At 42.3% G+C, this 15,897-nt stretch overlaps 1 protein-coding gene across 1 annotated transcript in view; it reads right to left on the reverse strand.

The window, feature by feature from the left end:
* The window catches only part of LOC119655568 (SLIT-ROBO Rho GTPase-activating protein 1-like), a 134,661-nt gene that overhangs the window by 33,234 nt on the left and 85,530 nt on the right, over window positions 1–15,897 (reverse strand). The window contains 6 exon segments of the mRNA XM_038061499.1: window positions 4,790–4,895; window positions 4,965–5,177; window positions 5,310–5,577; window positions 5,680–6,177; window positions 9,669–9,797; window positions 9,878–10,009. Of these exon segments, the coding sequence (XP_037917427.1) occupies window positions 4,790–4,895; window positions 4,965–5,177; window positions 5,310–5,577; window positions 5,680–6,177; window positions 9,669–9,797; window positions 9,878–10,009 (1,346 nt within the window).

The following is a 15,897-nucleotide window of genomic DNA, read 5'->3' on the forward strand; positions in this document are numbered from 1 at the left end:
GAGAGAATAAAATATACGGGTTCCACTGGACGGCGTAACCTAAAATGGACGTCTTCGATGCTCTGCCCATTAATGCAGATAGAGTGTGATGATCCTTCTAACTGAAAACCATGAATTTGTTGGTGTTTATCTTGAGTCCAACTCTACTTGCCTCTCTTTCCAACTTTAGAGCCATTTGGCCAAGCTCCATGACGCGGCGAGAGAGCAAACAGGTATCACTAGCGTAGTCGACGTACTTGAGGCAAGATTTTATGGTCCATTGAATTCATCCACGTCCTCTGGTTAAGACAGCATAATGAATGTCACCGAGAACGATACACTCCCCATTCACACTGTCGAAAGCCTTCTCGAAATCAATGAAGAGCAAGTGAAAAAAAGCTCTAAACTCCACGCACTGTTTCAACTAATCCGTAGGGTGTTGACGCGGTTAACACAGGAGGATCCAGAGCGGAAACCGCCTGTCAAATAAGCTTTCGATGTGTTCCTTGATTGGTCCTCGCATTATTTTAACTATTATTTTTGCCATGACAAGGAACATGCAGATACCCCTCCAAGTGTCACAATTGAGACAGATACCCTTTTTTTAAATCCTTCTTCTTCTTCATCGATATTCTAAGACAGGTTGTTCAGTATATCATACACGCGGTCGATGTTGAACTTGATGGCAACTGCCCAACCTTGTGAGAAGTGGCGGACGTAACACACAGCGAACGTAAGCAACGATAACATTGCGACCCCTTTCGTGACCGATGTCAACGCCTCTCTTGTTATGCACATCCAGAACACAACTCCTAAATCCGCTGATCTCAAAATGGTCAATCTGATTGCTGATAAGGTGTTGATCAATTGAAACCCAACTCACTTTATGGCAAGCTCTCTGCTCGAACAATGTGTTGGTAATCAGGGATAAAAGCATATAGGAGCATTTCTGATTTGACTGGTTTAACTTTTCTTTGTAATTTAAGCCAAATGAAATTTTTTGTTCATGAAGAATGTCATTCGAAACCAGTTTCTTGGAATGTAAAGTAAGGCGTTAGTTTCTTTCAGAGGACTTCGTTGTACTCAAAAGTACTCATATCGACACGATGACACGATTTAAAGAAAAAAACAGCTATTTCCCTTTGCAGGTTACCTGCTTTGTTGAAAAGAAATTTAAATGAAGAAGGCTGGATAGTTTTCTAATTTCTGACGCTTTTTATTGAGAACGATACACTCTCCTTTCGCATATATGGGAAGCCCCCTTCAAACTCATCCCGAAATAACGCCCACCCGCTGCATGTAAAGGGACGCACAGATCACATGTTCTCAAAAAATTTCGTGACAATCCGAGTAAATCGGCTGTGACAGGCAGACAGAGGTTGTTTCACACAAAACCTTAAAAAATAATCCACGTGTAAATAAAGATGGCAACTGGCGCAAAATATTGACATGTCTGTCGTTTAAATTGAAAATTTCTGGTACTTAGTGATCATAGGGTATCTTCGTGTTCCCGTCTGTTTCGAAAATTACAACAAGAATAACCCTGGAAAACATATCGAAACGAAAAGAGTGACATATGATACTCGAAAACGTTCATCGAGGTCCACAGCGGATTTTTTCTCTTGTTACGGATGACGTCCTTCATGCTGTCTTAGCTAGCAAAAGAATTCAAGGGATCATGTCATTCTTCCTCAAACGCCTGCCACTGATCGCGTCTGCTTTTTCCCTCACCGAGTCATAGACCAGCAGAGCCAGTGTCCCCGTCTGACTGGTTATCGCGCTCTTCCAATTTATATCTCTAGGAAACCTTATTTCTACCGACATCCACACCAATGAATTAACAGCACCAACTCCTCCTTCGCTACTCTATCCGAAATCTGAAAAAGCAACCCAACACCATCAAATTGAAATTGTTCCGCGCCAATGTAATATGGAAGTAGCATATGAAAAGATGGCGATAAATAGGGCATTAACTGGAAAAGCACCACAACTGGAATCCATATCCCAGGAGAGCCGGCGAGTGGCGGTAAAATAGTGGAAGAAGAGTGCAGAAAAGGGAGTTGAAGCTCACTACCAGGAACCGTCAAGGATGGCATATAGGTAGTTTTTGATGTACTATGTCCCACGTAGGCGACTATTATCATCACCATCCACGGCGCAACAACCGCTATCCAGTCTAAGAAACTCCAGACATTCCGGTTTAGCGCCGGGGTCCACCATTTCCGATATCTTTAAAAGCTGTCTAGCCATCGCACCATCTGAGGCAGGATCAGCCATGTCTTCTTTTTCTCCCATAGATATTTTACTAACAGGCTTCCCGGGCTGGATCATCCTGACCCATTAGGATTAAATGACCCGCCCACCGGCACTTATTGAGCCGGATTTTATCCACAAGTATACGTGGCATCGCTCATAAATTTTGTCATTATATATGCTGTGCAATCGCCCAACCTCCTATAGAAGATCAAAAATTCTTCGGAGCATAAGAACCCAAATAATAATAGGAATACATGACGACTGAGAAGATCATTGTCTTGTACATAAGAGCTTGGACCCTATGATGAGAAGTTTCGAGCGGAACAGTTTTTGTAAGCTGAAATAAGCTCTGCGGGTTGCCAATAACTGTGCACAGTGAATTAACTATTATAGGTTGTGATTTTCAACCCTAGAGAGGAGAAATTGTCAACGGTTTCAAAATGCTATTCGCCTATCTTTATTTTTCTCATTTGACCAGTGCATCAAATGGTTGTTGCTTTTTTCGTTTTAGATGTTGACGTTGCCACCATGGATTTCGTCTTGCCTTCATTAATGTGCAGCCAAGATCTCGCGCCAATCGCCAATTACTCGATCTGGATGAAAGTAGATTGTACAACGCAGGCTGTTTTCCCATAATATCGATATCGTCAGCATAGGTCAATAGTTGGGCGGACTTGATGATATTCTTGCATTTTACATTAGCGTAACTAATGCACTTTGCCCAGGGCCAGGTTAACAAGAATGCATAATAAGGGATCTCCTTGTCTTAGACCATTGTTGACGGTGAATGATCTCGACAGTGATTCTGCTGCTTTTATCTGGCCTCGCACATCGGACAGGATAAGCCCAGTTTATCAATTTGGTCTGGATACCGCATGCACTCATGGCCGTGTACAATTTTACCCTGTGCTTTGTTAGGCGGTCTTGAAATCAATGAAGAGATGATGCAACTAACGACCATATTCCAACAGTTTTTCAATCACTTACCTCAGAAACCTACACTGACCGATATCCCACTTTTAGTATATGGGGCAGATAATGCCTTGTTGCCTGTCATCCTGCTGAATTGTTGGTAAAATTCCTGCGAAATTTATCCATGCTTCATCTCCAAGATCTCTTTTAACTGCTTTTATTACAGTATCCCCTTAATAGGGGTACCGGGGACTTTGTTACGGCTGGTTTCAGTGATTCTCAGAGGGGATTCGAGGCGGTGTTGTTATTCGAGGCCGGAGCACCATGTCTATATTGCTTCAGTCACAATTTAGTTGAAAGTGGTCCCGTCCGGAGAGGCCCATGTTTGTTTGTGAACTGCTTTCCGCGCAAACCAGGTACATGCTACTTGAATAATCCGTAGTCCGTTATAATTGATAGTTTTATGGAAGCCGACGTATCGTCTGAATACGAATTCCGTACCTACTCAGTTGTGAAAATCTCCAAGTATGATTTTTATATCATAATTTCCGCAGGCTTCGAGGGTTTGTTTCACTGTCTCGAAGAAAACATCCTTCTCCGACCCTGTAGGGGCGTGAATGTTAATGAGACCTATATTTCGAAATTTGCCGTTATGTTATGTTATGTGTTTTTGGCTGACTAGGAAACCTACTCCAAACACGTTGTTTACTGGAAAGCCACTATACCATCTATAACAGTGGCTCTTCTCCAGGAAACCGGTCTCCGTCCAGCGCATCTTTTGTAATACTGTAACATTAGCCTGATATTGCTTCAACCAATAAAACTGATGAACAATTTACAAAATAAAATCGATATAAAGCTCGTTCGGATAGTATTATTAGCGAAAATTTTCCATTAAGAATTAAAGCTAATAATGACACACTTCCACAGAAAACAAAAGAAAACCTATTTAAGCAAGAGCAAAAAGTAAGCAAACGACGTTAACCGAATCAGCATCAGAAGCCTGCTGCTTCGTAGCAAAAACGCATCTCTATGAAGCCACGAAGAAAAATATGATCTAAAACTGTAAGAATACTGTAAGAACTGTAAAAATACTCAATGTTTCACGAAAATCGTAAAAACAGAATACTCTCCCGGGAAAATAGCAAAAAAGCGCAGACAGACCAACTCTCTTTCTCTCTCTCTCTTGCTAAAATTAGCTAATCATAACAATCTATGTCCTCAGAAGAAATCCTAACATTATCTAACTGTAGAAAATATTCTATTCTGCGGACTTCCTTGAAAAAACCTATCCTTGAATTATCGGGAACGATTTTATCCCGAAAAATTGCCTGTACATAATTCCATAATGGCCTTTTAATTGAAAATTTATTTTACAAAAGGTACAAGTTAATTGCAATTACTAAGTCAGCTGTCGAAGAAAGAATAAATTGAAAAAGTTTATCATGAGAGCTTCAATTGTGAAATTCGAACACCACCCTGTGACTATCGCAAAATCTTACACTTATTTTTATCTGAAGACCACAGGGCTTTGTTAGTAATCAAATTTAATAACTCTCTGGAGTTTTTAGAGTACAATAAAAACTAGAAAATAAGACCAACCTTTTAATAAAAAAGAAATACTCAAAAAAATAATACTTACTGATTTAAAAATGCAAATAAGTATCTTAACACAATTAGCACAGATCGTGGAAGACGTTGTAAGAAATTTTTAACGCCCATCACAATTTCACGCTTTGACTCCAATTCTGCGAAGCAAACATTGAAAAAATGTAAGTAATAATTGAACCGCACACACCATAATATACTTTACTTACTGGCTAATGATATAAACTGTTCAAAATAAATTATTGGAAACAGTGGCTCCCTCAACTCTCTCAAATACAATTTGAGTACCCCTGCTACAGAATTAATATCAGATGCATCCGTAGTGTCAGCCAGTGGATCCTCGCCTCTCTCGAAACCCTCCCGGAAATTCGATATTTCTACTTGAGATCCTGACACGCGGAATATGCCCTGATGATGAAGTCCTGAAATTGGCAAGAGACATATTTTAGTTTGTGTAGAGATTTAAAAGTTTATGGAAAGTTGAAACTCGAATTTGCCTTTCTACAAGTTACAAATTATAGGAACTGGATCAATCATTTCTTCCTCATTCTTACCATATAAATTTATTACTCGTATACATGATCGCATAATTAATGGAATCTCTTCAGCTGTCGCTTCCAAATACTCTTCCAACGAGCCACCAAACAATTTTGGCTGACCCGAAGGATTCATTCGTCCAATTCTCTTCCTTTTCGGTATACTTGATTTCACAACCGGTCCACATGAGATCGCAGTATCTTTCTCTAGTGCATTACGTATAAGTTCGGCTTTGGCATCGAGACGTGCTATTCTAGATGTGCCAAGAATATATTCTCGGATTTTCTAGAGGTAAAGAAACGAATATTTGAAACATGAAGTTTTATCAAAGATTGTCTCCCGTAACTCTTCAAATGTCTCTACTTTCAAAGGCAGTCATAAACTTACCGATAAATAAAAATCTTCTATTTCCTGTTTATCGGCCTTCAATTTTGTTGTCCCTGTTTCAATTGGTTTAGCTTGAACGAATGCTCCGTCGCCAAATTGTCCACTTGTATCAAAGTCTTTCGTGCTGAGATGCTCCAAAAGATTTTTCTCTGCTGTTTCAAGAGTTTTCCATATTTCTTCAGATTCGGCTCGCAGATTGTTCAAACGTACGCCAAGCAATTGCAACCGCTGTTCCATTTCCTGATGTAGAGCCTTTTGAAGTTCAGGTTCGATGGGATCTTCACCTTGTGGTCCTTGGAATTCAATGCGTTTTGGAATCATAAATGCCGCGCTGTGCTGTTCTAAGAATTTCTGTTTGTCGGCGCGACTGTCCATAGATTGAATTGTGTGCGACAAGCCCTCTGCGTTTTGTTGAACTGCTCGACAACGACCTTGATCAGCCGTTACATGCATTAGAATCGCCCGAGATACCATCGAGCAGAAACCTAGATCCATGCACTGCAGGGCGAAACAGATAACAGAATGAATTAAGGGAGTAATCTAATCAAACAAATGAACAAGTTCTTCTCCGCACTTGACCCCTAACAGGTCAAAGTAAATATTCAAATTCAGAGAGTAGGCAAACGATCACACTATTGAATTTGCACCACCCTTAAAATGCATTTAACACTCAATTTAAAATGGCATGGCAGCAATTTAATGCAATTAGAACAGACTGTGTAAAACGTTTTTGATTAAAAAATTGATATCGCTGCGAGCACATGTTGTGGCGTGGAGAGGAAATCTTAAATGAAAACAACTGAGTTAGATATGACCCAGTTCATAAAGCGTGAAATAACTTAGCGTGCAGCCTAGAACAAAGGGAACGCTGCGATAAGAGTGTTGGCCAATTTAGTGCACAATTCAGATATTCAGATGATGTGGGTTCGTTTCAAGAAGTCGCGCACAGATTATGAATATGATTTACATTTTCCATTTATTCTGCGGACAAGGCAATGAAAGCAATTTTTTCTCATGCAATGGGCACAGATTATGAGTAATTTTTGTTTTATATATCATACAAATTACTTTCGTAGATTTTATTTAGATACACGCATTACTATAGCTACGGGATTGAACAGATCACAGAAGCAACTAGGCTGTACAAGGCTGTAGCCAAAGACGGGAGAATATCCTCTGTCTGCTTGAAAAAGGAAGATGGGACATTCACCGAGAATGAGGAGGACAGGGTACACCTGCTTCTCAGAACTCATTTCCCGGGGTCCTACCCCTCGGCGGCAGGCGACAATAATCTGCCTGACACCCCAACAACGAATAGAAGGGGAAGGAAAGAGAGCTGGAAACTAGCAAAAGAGGTATGCTCGGAAGCTAGGCTAAGATGGGCAGTGGGAACCTTTCAACCATTGAAATCTCCCGGAGCAGATGGCATTTTCCCTGCACTTATCCAGAGGGGCCTAGGAATTATCCTAGAGTCTCTTCTGAGGGTGGTAAGGGGGAGCATAGCACTGGGTTACATACCAAGGGCATGGAGACGGGCAAAAGTGGTCTTTATTCCGAAGGCGGGTAAAAAGGATCCTTTTCACCCTAAATCTTTCAGACCAATCTGCCTAACATCGTTCGTACTCAAAACGGTGGAGAAGGTCATAGGCAACTATATTAGAACTAACGTTCTAAAGCGTAATCCCTTACATCACTGTCAACACGCTTACCGGGCAGGAAGGTCAACTGAAACTGCTCTGTATCAGCTGACAGAGGTACTACGGGACGCCATTGAAACAAAAGAAATTGCACTGTGCGCGTTCTTGGATATCGAAGGAGCATTCGACAACACATCGCACACAGAGATACAGGATGCCCTGAGCCGCAAAGGAGTGGGAAACACCCTGGCACTCTGGATGGGCAAAATGCTAGAAAGCAGACAAATAGAGGTACAAACAGGTACAAATTCTATTATCATGAACACCACTCAAGGCTGTCCACAGGGCGGAGTACTATCGCCGCTGATGTGGAGTATGGTAGTGGATGAACTCCTGGACGTGTTAACTAATACTGGAATACAAGTCCAGGGCTACGCGGACGACATTGTTCTAATCTGTAGGGGCAAATATGAAGATACCCTATGTGATAGAATCCAAACTGGATTAAGGGTTACTAGTGCCTGGTGCAGGAAGGTGGGACTGCGGATCAACCCAACCAAAACCACCATAGTACCATTCACTAGGAGGCGTAAGCTGGATCACCTGAAAGCCATAACATTACATGATATGGAGGTGAAACGAGAAACAGAGGTCAAATACTTGGGAATCACGCTAGACCAAAAATTACTCTGGAAGACACATGTCGGAAACACTTGTCGGAAAGCCACGAGGGCTCTGATGACTTGCAGATCCATAGCAGGAAAAAAATGGGGTTGTAGCCCGAAGATACTACTTTGGATATATACTGCAATAGTAAGACCAATGATTACCTATGGAGCGGTAATCTGGGCAGAAAGAACCCAACTCAGCACACAAGCCAGGGAATTACATAAGCTCCAAAGGCTGGCTTGCGTGTGTATCAGTGGGGCAATGAGGACATGCCCAACGGCATCCCTGGAGGTCCTTCTGGGATTAACCCCTCTCCATCTGCACATACAGATGCAGGCAAGGAGATCAATATTCAGGATGGCCGGTAGCATGAGTGAGGCGGGGAGCTGCCTAAATCGAAGGAAGATTGATATCCTTTCTAGGCGGTATCCCGAATTACTGATACCGAGGGACAACATGACAACGAGGTTTCACTTCGATAAGAAGTTTGAAACACGTTGGAGTAACAAGACAAACTGGGAAAGCGTGGCTGTGACATACGGCTTAAACCAGCAACTGATTACTTGGTACACTGACGGATCCCTCACAGCAGAGGGAGCGGGTGCCGGTGTCATTGGTCCAAGGAAAATGTACTTTGAGCCAATGGGCAGGTACACTAGCATATTCCAGGCGGAAATTTACGCCATAGACAAATGTGCCTCCTTTAATCTGCAAAGGAACTACAGGGGGCAGAACATAGCTATTCTCACCGATAGCCAAGCAGCGATCAAGGCACTTAGGTCCAACCAGGTGAACTCTAAACTGGTATGGGAATGCCTTGAGAGACTGAATACACTCGGCTCGTCCAACAAGGTCTGGATACTTTGGGTTCCAGGCCATGCTGGGCTGGAAGGCAATGAGGCAGCGGATGAACTAGCCAAGAAGGGAGCAGGGATGCCTTTATACGGGCCAGAACCCTTCTGTGGAATCGGAAACGGTTTCATGGCTATGAATCTAAGAAACGAAGAAAAACGGCTGAGGGAACTATATTGGGCGGGCCTACCAGGGATGGAGCAGTCCAGGGTGCTTATTGGGGGATACGAACCCATGCGCACAAAGGATTGCTTAAACCTCACCAAAAAGAACCTCCGAATCATAGTGGGAATTCTCACTGGTCATTGTCGGCTGAACTACCACCTAGGGAAGCTAGGGATATCTACGGACACTGCCTGCAGGTTCTGTGAGGAGGAGGACGAAACCTCTATGCACGTCCTGGGACAGTGTCCAGCACTTGTGCAAAGCAGGTCGATACATCTGGGAGAACACTTAATACCAGATGCAAAGCTGAAACTTCTGGAAGTGGGGAACATACTAAAGTTCCTAACGGTTACTGGCCTGCTTGAGATACTATGATCAACAGGTACACTATAACCAGTAAAAGGGGCACAATAGTTCTTCAAGGACGCGGTGCGACTTTCCCTTAACAAAATAATAATAATACTATAGCTACAGTCACTGCTTTGTCAAGTAAATTCCGTAATCGCTAAGTGGTACATTGTTGCAATGCGGGATTTAATTAAGCAAAAATTGCGAATATAATCCGCTCCCCAACTGGTTGCTTGCAAAACGAGCACTACCGGCTTGTCCCACTAATTCAATTAATTCTCTCAATTAATGAAATAAACGAGAAAGGAGCATACTTACATCAATTAAATCACTTAAATCCTCTACAAAATATTTGTGTATAGTTGTGTTTGATGCTTCCAAACATAACTGGTATTCATTTTTGGCTTTGAGAGCCTTCAGTCTTGCATCCGTATATTTATTCTTTCTCTGCAAAATAGACATAGCCATGAAATGAGTGTTTTGTTGCAAGTTTTGCGCACAGTTTTTTGTTATGGTTTTGTACTTACTTTGAGCACTTCTTTTTCAGTCAGTCTGTATTTTTTGCTACGCTCTAACTTATCCTTTGGAATTGATTGTTGTAATTTTAATCGTTGGCTTTCGGCGGTACGAAGTTTTGTTTCAGCCGCTTTACATTCAGTCTGAAAGGAAGAACAGGACAAAAGGAATTCAGTTTAAAACGCTAGACAATGAGTACGGAATTTAATTTGAAGTGAAACAATGAAAATTAATTGTTTTTATAAGCTTGATTTGGGGGCTATCTATTTCAATTAATTGATTCTTGAATTCAATAAATTCAAATACAATGGAATTTCTAACTGCTGACTTCATGAAATGGAAAACATTATCAAAATGGTCATAGTATTGATAATGTATCCGTACATCCATAGGCAATTGAAGATGAACGTTACATTATTACGCTGCATTAGCTGGGTCAACTGTACCTGTAATTGATAAATCCGTCAAAAAATCGAAGACGTTGTCAGTCTAGTGCAAAATAGAATGCTTATGATCTTTCCACCTTCAAATCAGTTTTGGAGGACATTTTGAGATGGAATTTTCTTAACAAGCAATGCCATAACCAAGCTTTTTCTCAGTTTGTCAGTATCCAGGACGATATTTTCGTGACGTGCTTTCGTTCGATCATAGGCCTGATCTGAATGGAGTTGGGAGGTTCTAAAATCAAATTCTTAACCCACCTACAGTTCCAAATTTAACGATTTTTTGACGCTCAAAGTAACTAAGGAGCAAGGTCTGCGGTACATCAATTCAGCCAAGCAGCGATAAATGCACTTAACTCTCAACTGATATGAGAATGCCTTGAGAGGCTGAACATGCTCGGCTTTTAGAATAAGGTCTGCTGTTCTGGGTTCTAGGCCATGTTGGTTTAGAAGGCAATTTTGAGTGGACGAATTGGCCAGAAAGGGAACAGGGACGCTTCTGCACGAACCAGAACCCTTGTGGCGGCAATTCGGAGGCATCAACCACGACAGCATTGCCGTGGTTTATTCGCCTCCGTCGCCACGGCTGTTGACTTGGCATGAGGCTGGCGCACAAGCTTCCGCTTTTCTGATTCTGATTTTAAAAAAAACGGGATACGAGTTTGACCTCGGAGCAGTTAGTCAGTGAGGAAACGAAGGTAAATCACTTACTGAACGAGTTGATGCTGGGCGACCGTACCGAGAGAAATGAGGCAGCTGGGTGTGGATAAGGCCGGTTCCGAGCTGCTGAAGTCCCTCTGGTTGCAGTGGCTCCGGGGAGAGCCCCCGCACCATCTTGGCCTGCGCAGATTCACCGTCGCTGAAGGTGTTGTCTACCGATAAAATCCATGCGGTGTACGGACGCCCCGTGGTCTCTGAATTCTCTGGTGACACTAATCGGAAATTCGAATACCTGAAAGCAATGGCAACGACATTTGCGGACGCAGTCTCGAAGCTTACGGCGACGGTAGGTACTTTGCGTTCAGGAGGTAGATCTCGATTGCAATCACAGTCGAAGTCTGCTTCCCGAAAAGAACTTTCGGGTAGTCGCATGCCGGGACCCTCATCGGCCTCGACGATTTGCTGGTACCACCGTAAATACGGAGCTCAAGCGACTAAATGTACCACTGGATGCACTTTCAACGCAACAAAAAACTAGGCTGACTGACAGTACCACCTCGCCTTACAATATTCGACCCTCTGAGCAAACGACGCTTTCTATTCGACATTGCCGACAATCGAATTCGCGCACTCCTCCGGAAATATCGCAACATCACTACTAACAACAGTTTCTCCCAGCCGATTAAGCACGATGTGCAGCACCAAATCAACATTACCAGCTCCCCGATCTTCTCAAAGGTGCATCCTCTATCACCCCCGAAGCTAGCTGTCGCAAGGAAAGAGTTTGACGATCTTATGAAGCAGAGTATTTGTTACGTTGGACTAGTGGCGTCACACCTTTTGATCATATCCAAAATGACGATATCCGCGATCGTTATGGGGTTGCACTGATCGTGGAGAAGTTGCGAGAGAGGCGTCTTCGATGGTATGGTCATGTATTCGTGCTAACGAGAATTCACTTGCCAAGATTGGTCTGAACATCGAAGTCGATGGTAAACGACCAAAAGGCAGGCCGAAACAACGGTGGCTTGATACGCTGGATGGGGATTTAAAAGCCTCAAGATTGGACCCCAAATTAGGCATTCGATAGAGCCAAATGGCCAAACCGATCACGACGAGCCGACCCCGCTTGTGAACGGGAAAAAGGCTGAAAAAAAGATAAAGCAGGATATTTGGAGACCTTTTAATAGCTGTTCGCCATCTCCACTCCATTTGGTCCCTAAGCCAAACGGCGAATGGAGACCTTGCGGAGATTATAGGCATCTGAATGCTCAGACAATTCCCGACCGGTACCCTATTCCACTCATCCATGACTTTGCGCACCACTGATAAACTGCTGTGTTTTCAAGACCTTGGATCTGGCCAAGGCATATCACCCAATCCCTGTTGCTCCCGACGGCATACCGAAAACGGCTATCTGCACACCTTTCGGACTTTTCTAGTTCACCAAAATGACTGACTGCGCAGCCATTTCAGAGACTCATCCACTCTGTCCTACGAAACTTAAACTTCTGCTTAGTTTACATGGATGGTGCTTTGGTCGCCTCTTTTTCCGAATCTGAGCATTTGGACCATCTGTGGAAGCGGAAACGGGTTCATGGCTACGACATTGATAAATGAAGAGGAACGGTTGAAGGAGCTATACTGGGCGAACCTACCAGGAATGGAGCATTCCAGGTTGCTCATGGGGTGACACGAAACCAAGCGTTCAAGCGTGTTTAAACTTCACCATGAAAGCCTGAGTATTACAGCGGGAATACTCACTGGTTACTGTCGACTAAACTGTTACCCGCTAGTTAGCGATATCCTGGGACCCGGCTTGCTTGTTCTGTGCGGAGTATGACAAAACCTCCACACATGTTCTGGGACAGTGTCTGGCACTAGTGTAAAGTAGCAGCACCTGGAAGAATACTTAATACCAGATGCCAAGTTGAAATACTTGGAAACAGGATGGTTATTAATACACTACACTCAGTAAAAGGGGTACAATATTTCTCTTACCACGCATTGAAACTTCCCTTAACAGAATAATAATAATCCTTATACCTTTAGATAAAAGAAATATCTATTCAACTGAGTCAAAAATAGACCCTCTGTGGGTTTGCAATCTACAAATTTCGAAACTTTCTTACTACCGAGACGTCAGCAGTACCTCGCGTAAGAACTGTTCTTTTGGCTACGCCATTCATCACCTAATCATCAGTGGCACATTTTAGGAGTTGCCTCCCGAGTGTGCGCAACAAAAGAGATGCTGACATCGACAAGGGATGTCTGCTTACGTATTTGTGGAGAGCGAGATTGACACTGAGTGACTTTTTTTTGGATGATAAACTGCTTCAGAGCAGTATGCTCCATTCTTTGATCAAACTTGGGGTTCCAACTATTTGCCGATATGAAAATTGTCCTTCAGGGTGCTTCAGCATCGCAGTTAATAAAGGCCTGAGTTCGGAAAAGTTATCCGGTTCGAAATCTTTTTCGCGAATGACTTTTGGCTTTCCCAAAGGAAACTTCCACTAATTTGGAAGTGATTTTGAATTCTTTCCTCAACTCTGTAAAAACTGATATATAGTTAGACATAAGTCGTTGCGCTGTCGCCTCCACCAATATCTTACTGATTTTAATTCAGTTCTTGAGGCAAAGTGTGACCGTTTTCTTTAGACTCAGAACATTGCTCGTCAAAACGGTGGACAGAATCATCTCAAGCTTCACCGCCATAGCCTAATAGATATGCATTAACGCCACTTCCTCTTTCAATCTGGTATCCGGGCCAACCAAATTAACTTTGCTTTAACTTTGATGCACCTAGAGCTTATATAGACCTACTCCCTTGACCAGTAATTTTCCCGGACTGTGAATGATGTAGGTTGCTGTGCCCATATGGTATCCAGAAATTCGAATCTCAGGTGTAACTACTTGAAAGTTCAGTGCATTTCATCGAGTGTATGACTTTTTCGCAACCTATAACCGTTTCGCTGAAACGCATTCGACGCTATTAATTTCTGAATGATTCCAGCCGTCTCGAGAATTTCCCAGACTCCATCATTTACAAATTTCCCGCTTTTATCACTTAATAACTCTTTAGTTAAATGAAGTCGAACTGTGTATGCGATGAATCCATAGGGAAGTTCCGTGTACCGGTCTTTCAGTACGACGAGATACGGCTTTTTTAGCTCCCCAAGCCGAGTTGCTTCACCTCTTGTGTCGAACTTTCTTTTCGAAGCAACAGATGTAGAAGTTCAGTTGCTTTATTCCTGTCGTGCGCAACCAAAATAAGTCGGAAAACCAGAAGCTGGACGCTTCAGGTATGAAAGGTTTTGTGTATTTCTTTTATAAAGATATTTGAGTGTTCATTTGTCCCATTAGTACGTAGCACCTAATATGTGCATATATTATGTGAGAATATTCACATTCAGTCTTGAATTTACAAAGGAGCGACAACTTTGACTTATTATTACTTTGTTAGTAATAGTGCGATTTCCACCACCAACTTATAAATATATATGTCACAAATATATAAAAGGCCCGTCTCCTGTAGTCTGTATTGAAATCACCGATCAGATTATATATTCTCCATTTCTCGGAATTTAGAAATGGAATTTTGAGGAGTACTCCTCCCTGAAACAAGTTCAAACCTTTCCTTCGAGTATAGGAATCGGTTTGATATCGGATTTCAACTTGAAAAATATTCTATATTAATATGCTTTTCGAAGTTCCTAGTTGTAGTAAGAACTCGATCTACCATATTCGAAGCGCATATCCCCTATGGTATTTATCACTAAGGTTTTTCCAGATTACTCGAATTCGACTCAGCCATACCCATTTGTCTTAATAAAAAAAATCATTCTATGTAGTTGCATGTAGAATGTATGTATTCTATGTATACTTATCGAAAAAGAATACGCCTCAGGTAGGTGCCTTCAATATTAATTATGCCTCATTCGTGGCGATTTGTGCCGCTCAAGGACATCATGGAATCCATCCGCTCTTAATCAGTTGAATCCTTCATATACTGGGATGGAGCCTAATTCACATATGCTATCCACAAGGAGGGGTTCTCTGTCCTTTATTATGGCTCCTGGTAATAAGACACCTTGCTATGGTTCCTGGAAGAAACAAACGTCTTCACACAAGCATTTGCGGATGACCTAGCCGCAATAATTACCGGTAAGTTTGCGGACACAGTACATGACCGCTTGAATGCAACTCAGCATGTATGTAATCCACATTTAGCGCCTCCACAACGAACTTACGGTCAACGCTAGGAAGACTAGACTAGTTATTTTCACCAGGTGGGGTATCTACCCATCTTAGCAGAGGCGGAAATCCAGCTGCTTCGAACAGTCAAGTATTTAGGAATACATCTCGACTTCAAGGTAACGTGGAAGCACCATGGTCAGGAACAATATCAGAAATCCTGCAGGTAAGACTGTGATACGAAGATCTGGAGATTTTCACCACAGCGGATTCATTGCGCATGCTTGCATCGTCAGATGTGTAGAACTGAACTTTGCTAACAGCAGGAAGAAGCTGACGCAGATTTAAAGGCTCAGTTGCCTAAGTATTAATGGATCAATGAATACTGTACTCGAAGTTATCCTAAATCTACCCCACTTTCGTTTGGAGGTGAAATGGAAGGCAGTCAAAAATGCATATAGACTCGACACTATTGATGCGTGGAAAAGCGACCAATCATACGGTTATGCGTACATTTGGAAATTCATTAACAAACTTCCCATGATCTGATGCCTGCCGGTTTATAAATTCGTCTTTGAAAATATACTGACATACTCTCTCCTAATCACTAAAAGAGAAGAATAGTTAATAAATGGCCACGAGTCTTTCGGTTTACAGACCTAATAATCTTTACCGACAGGTTAGTCATGGAAGACGGATCAAGGTTATGCTCGTAAAATCCGATTACGGAACTG

The sequence above is a fragment of the Hermetia illucens genome, chromosome 4, assembly GCF_905115235.1.
Source record: "Hermetia illucens chromosome 4, iHerIll2.2.curated.20191125, whole genome shotgun sequence".
Classification (NCBI taxonomy): domain Eukaryota; kingdom Metazoa; phylum Arthropoda; class Insecta; order Diptera; family Stratiomyidae; genus Hermetia; species Hermetia illucens.